General features: G+C 41.3%; 1 protein-coding gene across 1 annotated transcript in view; it reads left to right on the top strand.

Annotated features, from left to right (window-relative positions):
* PLXNA2 (plexin A2) overlaps positions 1-15271 on the top strand; it is a 313540-nt gene that overhangs the window by 285888 nt on the left and 12381 nt on the right. Inside the window, exons 21-28 of the mRNA XM_074309060.1 lie at positions 1416-1558; positions 2160-2428; positions 5324-5390; positions 5739-5885; positions 7059-7218; positions 8090-8193; positions 12958-13057; positions 14192-14382. Coding sequence (XP_074165161.1) covers positions 1416-1558; positions 2160-2428; positions 5324-5390; positions 5739-5885; positions 7059-7218; positions 8090-8193; positions 12958-13057; positions 14192-14382 — 1181 coding nt within the window. The remainder of the gene's footprint in view (positions 1-1415; positions 1559-2159; positions 2429-5323; positions 5391-5738; positions 5886-7058; positions 7219-8089; positions 8194-12957; positions 13058-14191; positions 14383-15271) is intronic.

Raw genomic sequence — 15271 nt, 5'->3', positions numbered from 1 at the left:
GTCTCAGTTTTCCCATCTACAAAGTCAGAGCAATAATCCCTGCTCTATTTCAAACCATTCAACCAGGGGCAAGTCTCTTTAACTCTGTTTGCCTCCTTATCTATAAAAATGAAGTGGAAAAGGAAATGGCAAACCACTCACTCCCGTATCTTTATCAAGAATACTCCAAATGGGGTCATATAGAGATGGACAAGACTGAAATAACTCAAACCATTTCACTAATGCCCTGGCCTGCTGTAGATCCCCTATTTTAAAAAGTCATTATCTTATATGGGGAAAACAGAAGTGAGGAGGGGTCAGAGCCTTTTCTCTCCCCCACAGTCTATGAAAGCTGAGATACTGAGACACCTGTGTCTGTGCATATTTGTGTGTGTGTGTGTGTGTGTGTGTGTGTGTGTGTGTGTGTGTGTGTGGTGGGGAGGATGATAGAGGAAGGAGATTTTTTTCCACCTCCCACACACTCAATGAGGCAACCAGAAGCCCCCAACACACTTTCCCTCCCCACTACTTCCACTTTCGATGGATTTTGTCCACAGCTGAGAACTTCTCTGGTTGAATATATCAATTAGAAGTCAAGACATTCTTTTTTTTTCTTCAAAACTCAAGATCCTAAACAAACTAAAGGAGTTTAGGAGGAGGGGTGTGGAAGAAGAGACGGATGGTTTCAGGGAAAGATAGGAAGAAGGTTCCTCCTGGCACAGTAATATGGAGGGGGGTGTGGGAAGGAGGGAAAAGATACTGAAATGATTGCTGATTAAACAGATTCTTTGGAATCCTTGGGACTTATTAAATTGGGATCATCATGGCTCCCAAAGCTAGTATTCTGGCTTCCCAACAAACTTTGGGGAAGGATCTGACTCAAGGTAGATGAAAAGTCAGTTTAATCTCACAGTTACAGCTGATTCCTACTCTTAGCATCTCTAACCTTCTTGTTGCACTTGAAATAACCTAGAAGCATGAAATTATATCATTAGGAAAGACCTTGGAGGATAACTCATTCATGCCTCATTGTAGAATCTTAGCACTGGAACATGAAGGTCACCACCTGGTCCTTCTATGCATCCAGCTAATGATCTGTGTACACTGGGACTTTTCCTTTTCCTTCAGGGATTTCTTTCCCATCCTGTTCCCCTCAGACTCATTTCAGTCACAGAGCTGTCATGAGGAAGCTAAATGGTACAATGGATAGAGTGTTGGACTTATAATAGGAAAATCTGAGCACATTAGCTGGGTGACCCTGAGCAAGCCTCACTAACCTTTCTCAGCCTCAGGTTCCTCATTTGTAAAATGATAGGGTTGGGCTTTATGGTCTCTGAGGGTTTTTCCAAATTTAAATTTTTGATTCTTTGATGCATTCTTATCACTACACTTATTGTATTACTTATCACATGACCATTCCACCCCTCGATATGCAGCTTTTGCCGAGTTGCAGACTGATATCAATGAGTTGACCAGTGACCTGGACCGCTCAGGAATCCCCTACCTGGACTACCGGACCTATGCCATGAGAGTTCTTTTCCCTGGCATTGAGGACCATCCTGTCCTTCGGGAACTGGAGGTAATACCCTCCCACCCAACTCTATACATTTATACCATCACCATCAAAAAGAGGGAATGTCCCATTGCCAGCAAATCAACTAGCAAGTAACAACTCATGGGTCTTTAAATATTTTGAAATCACTTCATCCTCAACTTGGGTTGGGACACAGAGTGGATAGGCAATCAAAGCTATATTGTTGCACCATATATATAAATATATATATAAATGCCTCTTGTTGGGATTTTAAAAATTGGGGGATGTAAAGGGAGAAACCAAGGCTTCTAAGCTAGTTTTCAGCTTTGAGTCCATTGGTATATCTACCAATTTTTTTTTTCTTGGAGACTCAGCCCTGATTCCTGCATAGAATTAATCTCCTAGGTCTTCTTCCCCCTTATTCCAAAAGATAACACAAGTTTAGAGACCACTACTGGTCATGAGCAGTGATGTCCAGTCTCAGTATCTAGCTATTTTTCCAACTCCCCCAAAGACATAAAGGAAAGGGCATGATGGCTTTGTGGCTCAGGTAAACTTAAGCAGTAGGTCTTCCACAGGCTCCTGGGAGATGGTGGGAGTGGGAGAGGAGGAGGAAGCTCTGATCTCTGAGGGTACCACCCCACAGGTCCAGGGCAATGGGCAGCAGCACGTGGAGAAAGCACTCAAGCTCTTTGCCCAGCTCATCAACAATAAGGTGTTTCTGCTGACCTTCATCCGAACACTGGAGCTGCAGCGGAGCTTTTCCATGCGAGACCGAGGCAACGTGGCCTCCCTCATCATGACCGGGCTGCAGGGCAGGCTGGAGTATGCTACAGATGTGCTCAAACAGCTGCTGTCGGACCTCATCGACAAGAACCTGGAGAATAAGAACCACCCCAAACTGCTGCTGCGCAGGTCTGATCATGTAGCACTGGGGAGGAGGGGGGAGGCTGGGGACCCCAAGTGGAGAGCAGGTAGTTAATAGGGAGCCCACCTGCAGGGGAAGCTAAAGGTCTGGCATCCTGGAATATCCATAATCTATGCTGATCCCCTTCATATTACAAGTGAGGAAAACTGAGGTATCTCATTTGACCTTCTCACAAGTGGTCCTTTGAGGTACAAGAACTGTATTCTTATTTCCATTTTACAAAAATAAGTTTATCAATGTCAGCTCAGATTCAAACCCAGAGAAGCCTTTTACTTTTCCCATGACAGTTTGTGTTCTCTCTCTAAATGTTTCTGTCTGTCTCTTTCTGTTTCTCTGTCTCTCCCTGTCCCTGTGTGTATCTCTCTGTGTATATTTATCTCTGTCTCTTTGTCTCTGTCTCTCTATTTCTCTCTGTGTATCTCTCATTCATTCTCTCTTTTTTCTGTCTCTGTGTCTCTCTCTGTCTATGTTTGTGTCTCTGTCTGTGTCTATCTGTCTCTTTCTCTCTGTGTGTGAATGTCTCTCTGTCTCAGTCTCTGTATCAGTATCTCTTTTCTCAGTCTCTCATTCATTCTCTCTCTATGTCTCTCTCTCTCTCCATGTGTATGTATGTCTGGCTCTGTCTCTCTGGCTCTGTCTCTCTCTTTTTCTCTTTCTCTCATTCATTCTCTTTTTTCTCTCTGTGTCTCGTTCATTCTCTCTCTATCTCTTTGTGTGTTTGTCTCTCTGTGGGTTTCTCTGTCTCTTTCTGTATCTCTGTCTCTTTCCCTCTCTCTCTCTGTTCTTTTTCTTTCTGTTTCTCTCTTTGCCTCTTTGTCTGTCTCTCTTTACAGACACACACACACACACACACATCTCAAATGAACCATATACTTTTTATCCTACTTGGAAAGAGGGAAGGACTTGTTAATAACAGTAGTACACATTTATCTATATAATGCTTAAAGATTTGCAAAAAGCTTTACAATGACTATCTCATTTGATCCTCATAACAACCCTGGAAGGTAGGTGCTGTTATCCTTCTTTTACAGATGAGGAAACTGAGGCAGATAGAGGTTATGTGACTTGCCCAGAGTCACACAACTAGTAAATATCGGAAGCTGGATTTAAATTCAGATTTTCCCGAATCCAGGACTGATACTCTATCCACTACACCAGCAGCAGCCTTGATTTAAAAACAAAACAGAACCAAAAAAGACAGCTCTGTAATCATGGACAAGTGATTTCATGTCTCTCAGTTTGTTTCCTGGCCAGCTGATAATCATTTGAAGCTAGTATGGCTTCATGACAAAAGCTCTAGATTTGGGGTTGAGAAATACGGTTTGAATAACCATAGGTAAATAACCTATCTCAGTTTTCCCTTCTGTAAAATGGGGATTCCCCCATTCATATGGTTGTTTTAAGTTGCTCTGTAAGCCTTAAGGTTATATTAAAAAGATAGTGTATCATCATTATTATTAGATCAAGGTCAGAGAAGGTTTTGTTTTTCACCTTATATATATATATATACAGAGCCCAGAAAAGAGCTGGTTTAGTTGTTTGCTGACTTTCCCTTACCTAAAGCTTATTTATTATGGAAGACATTTGGTGAGTTTCAGAGCATCTATTATTGGAAGCTAGAGGAAGGAGATCATTGACCTTGACTTACTAGCCTTACCTCCTCCCTGAAACTGTCACTTGCAAAGGTCCCTAGCTTCTGGAGCCCCACGTGGGGTAGTGATGGGTGGAAGAAAGGCCTTTATTTCTTTAAGTAGGGAGCCCCTAGCCTGCCAATCTGAGCATTAGAAACGCTCATTAAGAGCCTTGTATTTAAATTAGAGCTAATCTCAGGCACAATGCAGGGAGAAGATGCTGGGTGGGACCTGGGGAGAAAGCTACAATTTCTCCTGCCATTTGTCACTCTGGGGCCCAAATTGCTGGAAGCCCTGGCAAATGCCTGTGATTTGCTCTGGATAGAGGGTATAATTTACACCATGTGTGGAGTTAAAATACCCCTCGAATCCCCATCAGCCAGGCCAGTTACTAACTGGCTGTCGTGGAAGCTTTTGTTCCTGCCCAGGCCCCAGCTAGTGAAACATCCTTGTATGGGGAGATCAGAGGAAGAAGGGTCAGGATGCTGACAGAAACCAGATTTTACCCATGCTGGGTATGAGGATTTCTGGTTCAGACCCCCTCTCCTAGAGGGGCTAGATTCGGGGTCACCTAGATTCAATTCCAATTCAACAAACCTTTATCAGATACCTACTAAGTGCAAGGCACTTCCCCAAAAGGAAAATGTGAACTTGCTTTCCTCACCCCACTCCTAACAGATGATTTAGGAGGCAGGCTGGGAAAAAGTAGCAAACAGAAGGCATGTGGGGGAGACCACCAGGGCAGCTGAAACTGTCTCCCCATAGTCCTGGGATCAGACAGAACAAGATGCTTAATAAATGTATGTCAAATGTATAGAACTAACGAACCAAGACCTGAATGAATTAATTGACTAGTAGGTTTAGACCCCTAGACTTTGGGTGATTAATGGTCATTTCCCCTCCCTTTCCCCCTATTCCCCCAAGCAGCTGCATTGTCTCATAGCAGCTGGAGCAATTTATTAGACTTGAATGGGTCCTTAGAAGCCATGCAGACCAAACCCAGAAGTTTTCCAGATTGTAGCAGCTGAGGCCCAAAATGATAAAGATCACACAGGTAGTGGCAGAAACAGGGCTCCAGAGGCTCATGACTTAGGATTTTCAAGCCAGTGTTCTTCCACCTACTTGTCATTGCCCTGGCTCCTTCTCCTGACTCACATCTGGGGATTCCCCACCTTCATGCCTGCCCCCACCCCTGGCTGGCTTGATTGGCTTCTGGAATGAAAATCCTTTGCTCCTTATTTCTTCCTTCAGGACAGAGTCTGTGGCTGAGAAGATGCTAACCAATTGGTTCGCTTTCCTCCTCCACAAATTTCTAAAGGTAAGAACGGGTTTGGACAGGGCTAGCAAAGGGTGGGGAGGTGAGAAAGGTGGGCGGGACAACTGAATGGGACAGGTGAGAGTCAACAGTGTGTAGCTAATGAGATTGTCCTCTGCCCCTCAAGGAGATGACCATGGGGAAGTGGGAGTGATTATTGATTATTGAAAATGTTATTTCACTTATTGAAATTATTGAAAAATAAAAGGCATTCTGCCCATGGCCCTTCAGGTTCTTAGGGGAAAGTCTTTCCTGCAGCTGAGTAGTAGAGTCAGAATAGCCTGGATTGCACCCAAAGGGCATCACTAGGCCCCAACCCACCGCCTATATATGTGTTTATGTGCTCAACAGGAATGTGCAGGGGAACCACTGTTTATGCTGTACTGTGCCATCAAGCAGCAGATGGAAAAGGGCCCGATTGATGCCATCACAGGGGAGGCCCGCTACTCCCTGAGTGAAGACAAGCTCATTCGACAACAAATTGAGTACAAGACTCTGGTGAGACATCCTTTCATGTAGCTGATGGTCTGACCACACTGGACCATTTGCTATTCACCCCTAAAAACCCATTCAGAAGCCAGGGCCTGTAGCCTATCCTGTTCTGGCCACCACTCCATCTCTGAAACTCCACTCCTTCATCCCTGACTCACACATCAGACTTTGCCCTCAGCTTTTTCTGTGCAGGAGGTGAATTTTGAGGGGCAGATAAAAAAGGTGACAGGATAAGGAATGGGAGAAAGTTTTTTTTTAAGTTTTTCAATCAACAAAAATCTATTTTCTCCCTTTCCTAACCCTCCCTCCCATTGAAAAAAAAGACAAAGAATATTCTTGTAACAAACATTCACAGACAAGAAAAAAACATTCCTGCATTGGCTGTCTCCAGAAAATATCTGGAAAAGGGAGAAAGATCTAAAAAATAATCAATCCATCAGCAAACATTAATCAAGTATCTTCTATGTACTGGATGCTGAGGATACAAAGATAAAACCAAACCAGTCCTGCCCTCAAGGAACTTACTGTTCTATATTTCTAGAACTAGAGACCTAAGAAATTACAAGATATAGATGTACTACAGGGCTACAGATGTATTAACAGGACTCTGTTTACCTAGGAAAAAAGTATGTAGGAGAGAGAGTTCACTTGTGGACTATGAATTGATAAGTATGATAGATGGTGTGAAGGATGGGGAGAATCCTGCTCCCTAGTGTACAGTGGAGAAATGCTAGGCTGGCCCTTTATATTCTGTGTCAACTAAATTAAACAATTTTTAAAGTTTTGTATATATGATTTTATAAAAGCTTACAACGACAATGTGAAAGGCACTATGTTAAGTGCTAGGGAAACAAAGAAAACCAGTTGCCTCTGCCTTCATGAAGCTTACATTCTAGTGGGGGGAATATAGTATGTAAAGAGATATGCAGTTACAAATTGTAAATGAGATAGCACAGAGCAATTTCAAAAAAGAGAGTATTAATTATTGTGGGAAGAAGGTTTAGAATCACTAGGGAGAAGTTCAGCTACAAAAGTCAAGTCATGCATCCTTCTTTCTCCTTATTTAAGGGCAGTTTTTCTTGAATGTGTCTTAGGGGGGAGAGATCCCTCAGGGTCTATCTCAGCCTCCCTGAAGCTTTCTTCCCATTCTACCACCACATCATACTTTCCCCTTTGCAGATCCTGAACTGTGTAAATCCAGACAATGAGAACAGCCCAGAGATCCCGGTGAAGGTGTTAAACTGCGACACAATCACACAAGTCAAAGAGAAGATCCTGGATGCTGTGTATAAGAATGTGCCCTATTCTCAGCGACCCCGAGCTGTAGACATGGATTTGGGTAGGAGCCTAGTACCCTGAAGTATTGGGATGGGGGGGGGGGGAGAGAAGGGGAAGAGAGAAGAAACTTTCTTGAAGGCTATTCAGCCTGGCTATGAGTGTGGGAGGACATATGAAAAGCTCCAGTATTTTCCATGAATTGCTGGAATGCACATGTCAACAGCACTGCAAGGCTTCTGCCCTATAATAGATATTACTAGTAGATACACTATTACTGGTAGATACATTGTTATTACAAGATATATAATAGATATTACTACTAGATAGAGTATTACTAGTGGATATATAATAGATATATAATAGAAAGATTATTACTAGTAAATAGACTATTATTAGTGGATATATGGTAGATATTACCAGTAGATAAACTATTTAGATAAATATTAGATAAAAATTATATCATTGTATTTACAAGTAATTATTACTTGCAAATATGTAGTATTTACATTACCCTAAAGGAAGAAGGGGGTACATCCATTGACCACTAATCTTGGAATCAGAGGATCTGAGCCGATTTTGTCTCCACCACTTGCTTCTTGTGTATCATTGAACAAATCATTTATTATTATCACTTGGCATTTGTAAAATGAAAATAGGGTTGACCACTAAGGTATGCCAGTTCTAGAACCATGATCCTATCATCCTATTGTGTACTGAGGAAAGTGATTGTACTGAGTCATTTGGCAAGTTAATCTCACAGCAGAACACCGGATCCCTACTGCCCCAACTTCAAACCTCTTGGCTGCAGGAGAAGGTTTTGCCATACCCTCCTGATTTGTCTGGATAGCCCTGGAGGAAACTTCCATCCTGGAAGATGCTCTTTTGAAGTGAGGGATCCTAGGACATGACTCTAAAGCTCATTCTCTCCTTAGAGTGGCGCCAGGGACGGATCGCCCGAGTTGTATTACAAGATGAAGATATCACTACCAAGATTGAAGGGGACTGGAAAAGGCTCAACACATTAATGCATTATCAGGTGAGCAAGCAAGAACTAGAATCCCAGGTTCTGCCTTTATAGGACAATCTTCTTCCTGACATAAAGCTAATTCATACAGGGGAAAGAGCGCCAGATAAGAAAGAAATTAGCAAGTGAATGCAAAAGTATTTAGTATGTGCCAAGTACTGTGCTAAGGGGTAGGAAAAGCAAGACAGGATCTTCCCTCAAGAAGCTTTTCAGGAACAGTAATGCTGATTTGTTGGTTCCCAGTGCAAGAGATGAAAAAAAGGATAAGGGACAAGGGACATAGAATGGCATGAAGATGGCCTGAGAACAGAATAGTAAGAAAGAGGGTGCCTAGATTTGGTAAATTCTCATCAACCAGGATTTCATGAAACGGAGGTGGGAATTGAAGCATGGAATGAGGATGACCGGAATCAACCACCTGCTAGAGTTCAAGATGCTTAGATGTGGGTCTTTGTTGTCTCAACAAAGAATTAAGTTCAAATACTACTTCAGCTAATTAATATATGACTTTGGGTCACACTTCTTTCTCATTCTCTTTGCTTCTGAACCTTAGCTCCTTATCTGTAAAAAAATAACAAAAATTGTGAGTAGTTTGAACTAAATTATCTCTAAGATTTCTCCAACTCTATAATCTATGATGTATTGCTGTTGTTCAATCTTTTTCAATTGTGTCCACCTCTCCCAATGGTCCCATTTGGAGTTTTAGCAAAATCGCTGGAGTGGTTTGCCATTTCCTTCTCCAGCTCATTTTATATATGAGGAAACTGAGGCAAATAGGGCAAAGTGACTTGCCTAGAGTCATACAAATTTGAACATATGAAGATGAATCTCCCTTATTCCAAGCCCAGGATGATATTGACTGAATCACCTAATTGTATATCTGTCCCTCCTATGACACATAGGAGTTTCTTAATAAATGCTTATTGAATAAAACTGTAAGCACTTTAAAAACTTTAAAGGACCATGTAAAATGAATTACTATTGGCTATTATTATTATCATAATTATTATTATATCTATAATGAAAGTACCTTACTCTACCCTGGCATATCTTGCCCATGTTCTCTCCCCAAAACACTTTCTTATCTAAAACTCAAAAACTAGAGAAAAACTTTCTCATTACCATTTGCCTCTTTCATACACCATCTTAAAGTCTTGGGGACACCCAAAGGCTATCACTCCTCTTCTCCCTCTATTCCTATCCCCATTCCACCCCCAAAATGGTTAAAATGTATGGTTTCTCTAGGATTAAACAACAGACAAGCTTGGAAGCCAAAGATTGAGAACTATGGAGATGTGACACAGGAAAAATTCTAGAAGAAACTGTTTTAAATTAGAAATTGGAAATGAGGGAAACTGAAGGAAATTAAAGCCAGCCAGAGATAGCAACCACTTCTGACTACAAGGAACTATGAGATTTACATATTTAATATCCTTCTAAGGCCAGAGCTGTGAGAATATTGTAGAAAGGCCCCAGGACTTGGGTCCTTTTCCTTAGAGAGAACTAGACAATCACAAAAATACATCCCAACTTAAAGTTGCCATAGTGCCTCATTTGCCTCATTTTACAAATAACCCAAAAGGCAAAAGGTCTAATGACCAATTAAATAGCAGAATGAAAATTCAGATAACAAAGTTAAAATTGTTTCCACTACCCTGAGCTGCCCCCCCCCCCACTTAAAGGATGGTTTCAGAGTCTCAAAAACAATCTAGAAATGACCAATTTATCTTACTCAGTCATAGCTTTGGGCTAGGAAGTGTTGGAAGCATCCCTAGAAAGAGAGACTCAGAGTTTTCTGTGCTATATCATCTGAGAGAATCTGAGAAAGGCATTAAACCACTGAACGTGGACACCTCAATAGATCAAAAGGGAAAGAGTCCAGTACTTTTCCTAGTTTGGAACCTGTAGAACTATAGAAACTGAGTGTCAACAGGGAGTTGTGAGTTCACAGGATCAAAGATTTTGAACTTGAAGGGACTTTCACTAGTGGGTCACTATCAATACAAGGAGCAAATATAATCTCTATATGGCATTTAAGGTTCCTCACAACCCTGTCCCTTCCCTCCTTTACAACATTCTTGTACATTATTCTCTTCCAATAAGTCCTTGTTATGCCTCCTGTAAGTGGGAGATGGCACGGGGTAGTGGAAAGAATTCTAGCTTTGTCATCTGAGAACCTGAATTGATTTCTCACTCTGCTATTTGTCATTAGACTTTGGGTGGGAAGCCCCCTTTCCTTTTGGACTGTTTGTAAAATAAAAGAATTGATCTCTAAAACTGTTTCCAAAGCCAGATCCTAACCTATTAAAATACTCAATCTCCCAACTGTCTACCTCTGTACCGACTGTTTCTCATGTGTTCTTTGATCTCACTCTTTATCCATTAGAATCTTTGATTCCCTTCAAAGATAAGCTCAAGCTTATATATGAAGCTTTTCCTGATTCATTTGCTAGTGCCATCCCTCCCAAAATTGCCTTGGATTCATTTTGTTAATAGGATAGGATAAGATAAGAGAGGATATATGACATGTCATCAATAGATATTATGTTATATTATGTCATGTCATATATCATATAGTATAGTATGATAGTACATAATATCACATTACATTATTAGGTTATAGTTATCATGTTATGTTGGGATATATTATTTTACATTTACAAAAAGTCTTTGTAAAGTTTTAATCTACTAAAGCTTTAATTGGAGGACTCTGGAAGAATTTACCTATTAAAGTTTTGAACTACCTGAATTTATTTATATTTAATTGTATTTATATGTGTGCATGTCATCTCTATTAGGACATGCTTTCCTCGAGGACAAAGGACTGTTTTACATTTGTCTTTTTCTCTCAAGAGCTTAGTTAGGACCTGGTGCACATTTTATTAATGTATGTTGATTGATCAAGTCCAACACACTCATCTTACAAATAAGAAAGCTGAACTTCAGGTGATGAAGAGATTTGTGTAAGACCTCTTGGGTAATAAAAGGATAGACTTAGTGGTTGTGGTTTTGGGACTTGGGTCCAAATTCCTTTCCACTTTACAGTGCTAAAGTGAGAGGAACGTGGTATAGTAACACTAGATCTGAAGTCAAATATGTTCAAATTTAATTTCTAGAAATTATTACCTTTGTGATCTTAGCAAATCATTTGTTTCCTCCCCACTTGGTATCAGCTGGGTGGCTTAGTGGATAGAGTTCTGGGTCTGAATTCAGGAACTCATCTCCTGGATTCAAATCTGATTTCAGATACTTCCAGCTGTGTGACCCTGAGCAAGTCACTTAACCCTGTTTGCCTCAGTTTCCTTATCTGTAAAATGAGCTAGAGAAGTAAAAGGCAAACCATGCTAGCATTTTTGCCAAGAAAACCCCAAATGGGGTCATGAAGAATTGAACATGACTGAAAAACAAACTAAACAACAACAATCCTCATCTGGGATCAACATCTTCCTCTATAATATGAAGAAGATGAACTTCTAAAATTTCCTTCTATCTCTAAATCTCATCATTGCTAGCATTTATTTAATCCCTACTGTGCATCAGACACCATATTAAATGCTTCTAATATTGTCTCATTCCCACATTATGATCCAGAGTCTTTTCTGAGCCTCAGTTTTTTCATGAATAAAATGGAAAATTAAAGTAGATATTCTCCATAGCCCCTTTTAGCTCCACAGGCTTTGAAACTTAGCCATGGGTCTATCATATCATTGTAGCCAGGCCAAGGTCAATTTCTCTATTGGCAAATGAAGAGTCCTTATTGGATTCAATAACTTCTCAATTCCCTTCTACTTGTCCATAGTTCTGTTAACAACAGAGATATTAAGGGAACAGAAAATTTACTAGGCAATGAGAAGTCCAAAGCTTTGCCCTACCCTTGCCCCTTCAAAAATGGAGGTCCTTGGGTCCCAACTAAAGGAGATCTCCATAATCTTAATTAACAAAGAGATGTTAAAAAACTTCCAATGCTTCTGTAGATTTATAAGGAGGGTAAAATTAAACACCCGCCACTAAAACCAGCTATCAGGGAATCTCGTTAGCGTTAATGTGCATTTATAGTTTGACTTCCCCACATTTAATTCTTTTTGGTGGGAGAAAGGGACTGACAATTTAAGACCCAGAAAGATGGTTTTATGGCTGGTGCAGCCATAAATCAAACTTATAAAGTTCATAAAAATTGTTAAAATAAAAAATGGTTTAATAGGAATGTTTTATGGCCCATAACATTATTATAGCTGTTTTATTCCCTTTGCGTTAAGGGTTTAATTGGATCGCCACAATTCTAGGGATTCTCCATTTTTATTGGATGGAGTGTGGCCTTAAATCAAAATGGCCCCAAATGTCTTCAATATGTCTTCTCGTTTATCAGCCTGCTCCCTGAGGGGCTGGGTGTCGAGCCTATGAATGAAGTTCCCACAAGGGACTGAGCAAGAGAGAGGCCACAGAGAAAATTAGCCCTTAGAACAGCCACATGGTAAATCTAGTTTTTGTAATCCAGAAACAGAAAAAAGTCAAGTGGGACCTAAAAGAAATAAGGTCTTGCTCAGACCAGGATGCCGGATCAAAATCCAAATTACACTGATTCTCCAGTTGCCTTTCTTTAACTTCTAACTTCTATCACCAGGAAGCTCTACTTTCCATCCCTGTGGATGCCAGATTCTGGCATGTGCTAACTCGTATGCCTTTTGATTTTTCCCTAGTCCAATATCCTGGAGTGATGATGGATGGTCTCTATATATTACTCCTCACCTCAGCTGTTTTCTCTTTCTACCCTGACAGGTGTCAGATCGTTCTGTGGTGGCTCTTGTCCCCAAACAGACCTCCTCCTACAACATCCCCCCCTCTGCCAGCATCTCCCGGACATCCATCAGTAGATATGGTGAGAAATGGGCAAACAGGGGGGTCATCAGAAAGTGGGAAGCTGAATCTTCTCATTGATCTGGACAGTGATTAGCAAGACTGCCCAATTCATGACCCTTTCCTACTAAGAGCACTTAATTGTCCAGGGCCAATTAAAAAGTAATATATCAGTTTTTTACCCCCAATTCACTAAAGAGAAGTGTGTTGTAATGGCTAGACACTGGCATAGCATCCAGGAAAGCTTGGATAACAAGCCCTGTTACTGACACATGCTGGTTTTTTTTTTTACTTTAGACAAATCAGTTGATGACTCAGTTCCTGACAATTCTCAGGCTATAAGTCACAGAGAAGGACTTCCCCTGATTGATAAAGGGAATTTCCTCACTTAGAGATCTCTATGCCAAGGAAATCACAGATCCTAGCTGCTGTCTCCCACCTTCATATTATTCCTTTAAATGAGGAATATCAATGGATAGATAGTCTCTACAGAGGTATGCCCTCCAAACTCTGCTCACGTCAGCTGTACAAGGGTCCTTGACTTCCCAGAACCAGGACCCAAAGCAGAATGTGGGCAGTGGTGATTGTGAGGCTCCATTTCATGGACATTATCTCACCCTTTCTTACTCTTCTGCCATCTCTGTTCCAGTGTCTCTCAGGTAGGGATTACACAGGACCAACATAGCCCAGCCTCAGACAGACTTTCAAGAATCCATCTCTTAGTCTCCAATAAAGAAAGGACTAGCTGGCTCCTAACACAGAGCATTCTAATTTACAAGTTCATCACATTAAAATGAGATGACGTCCAATTTGATTTGTGGTTGTTTGGAAAATCACATATTTATTATTCATTGTTGGCAGTATGATGGGTCCCTTTATTCTTCAGTAGGCCCAGCTTCAGAATATCTTAATCCAGCTCTCAATGGAATAATCACGTTTAAAAGGTGCCAGACGCCTTCCTTTGCATTCATGCCAACCAAAAACCTTTTTTTGCCAGCCTTTATTCCCCAAATCTGAGGCCATGAGCCAGTGAAAACTGACTTTTGTGGAACAGGATGTAGCATGGGGAAGAGACCACAATCCAAGAAGCTTAAAGTAAGCATAAAAAAGTCCCCTGAGGTTAATTTTCTTCCACCCCATTCCTTTTCTTTGCCAGATTCATCTTTCCGGTACACTGGAAGTCCAGACAGCCTAAGGTCCCGGGCACCCATGATCACTCCTGACTTGGAGAGTGGAGTCAAAGTGTGGCACTTGGTCAAGAACCATGATCATGGAGACCAGAAAGAGGGAGATCGGGGCAGTAAGATGGTATCTGAAATCTACCTGACCCGGCTGCTGGCCACCAAGGTAATCCCGGTGCTGCCTCTGAGACACAGAGGCACTGGGGTATAGGGAGGGAGAGGGAAAAGGAATGAGGATTCAAGAGAGACCCTGCCCTCACACAGAGGGAAGACTGAAAATGATGGTTCACAGGCAGGTGACTTGAGCCAGTTAGCAATCAAAGTAGGAAGGACCCTGTTCAAGATGGAGCAGTCTATGTTAAGCAGGATGAATACAATCTTTATGATGTCAGGTCATTGGGCAGGGTTTCAAGGTTGATGGACACAGCTATTTCCTTTCCCAATGAAAACAAATGTAATGGAACCGAATCCCTTAAAATGGAGTTACAATCTACTCCACCCCCATCCACACCATAACGGTTTAATGAATCTAGGTTTTACAGGTTTCTTCCTATAATAGCATGTTTCGTCTCTCCCAGAATGCCCTCTGGGAGGAGACCTACTGGTCTCATCAGTTGCAGTTTGCTGCTTTAAGAATGCTATAAGAGACAACTGCACCAGGGAGTATCTTCCATCACCCACCATCACTTCCAGCAATTCCTTTCCTGGCTCAGCAAAATGGGGATCCATCTCACCTAGGGTCAAAGGAGGTCCTCCAGTATGGTGCAGTAGAACCTGAATTCTACGCATATCTCTTTGACTTACTATCAGTGACATCTTGACAAAGTTGAGGTACTGCCTCAGTTTCCATACTTGTAAAATGAGATAGCGTAGACAACCGTTTACAGAATGCTCCATTTCTAAATCTACAATGCAATGATCTCCCCTGAACCAGAATTAGTAATAGAAGCTGTGAAGATGTAATAGGTGCATCAATAATCCAGGTGATCCAAAAACAGCTTTTTTAAAGGTCCCGCACAAATGTAGCCACCTGCTTTAGCAAGGAAGGAGAAGTC

This window comes from Sminthopsis crassicaudata, chromosome 4 (genome assembly GCF_048593235.1).
Source record: "Sminthopsis crassicaudata isolate SCR6 chromosome 4, ASM4859323v1, whole genome shotgun sequence".
Classification (NCBI taxonomy): Eukaryota; Metazoa; Chordata; class Mammalia; order Dasyuromorphia; family Dasyuridae; genus Sminthopsis; species Sminthopsis crassicaudata.
Note: the sequence above shows the minus strand (reverse complement) of the source record. Positions and strands in the feature narration are given on the sequence as shown.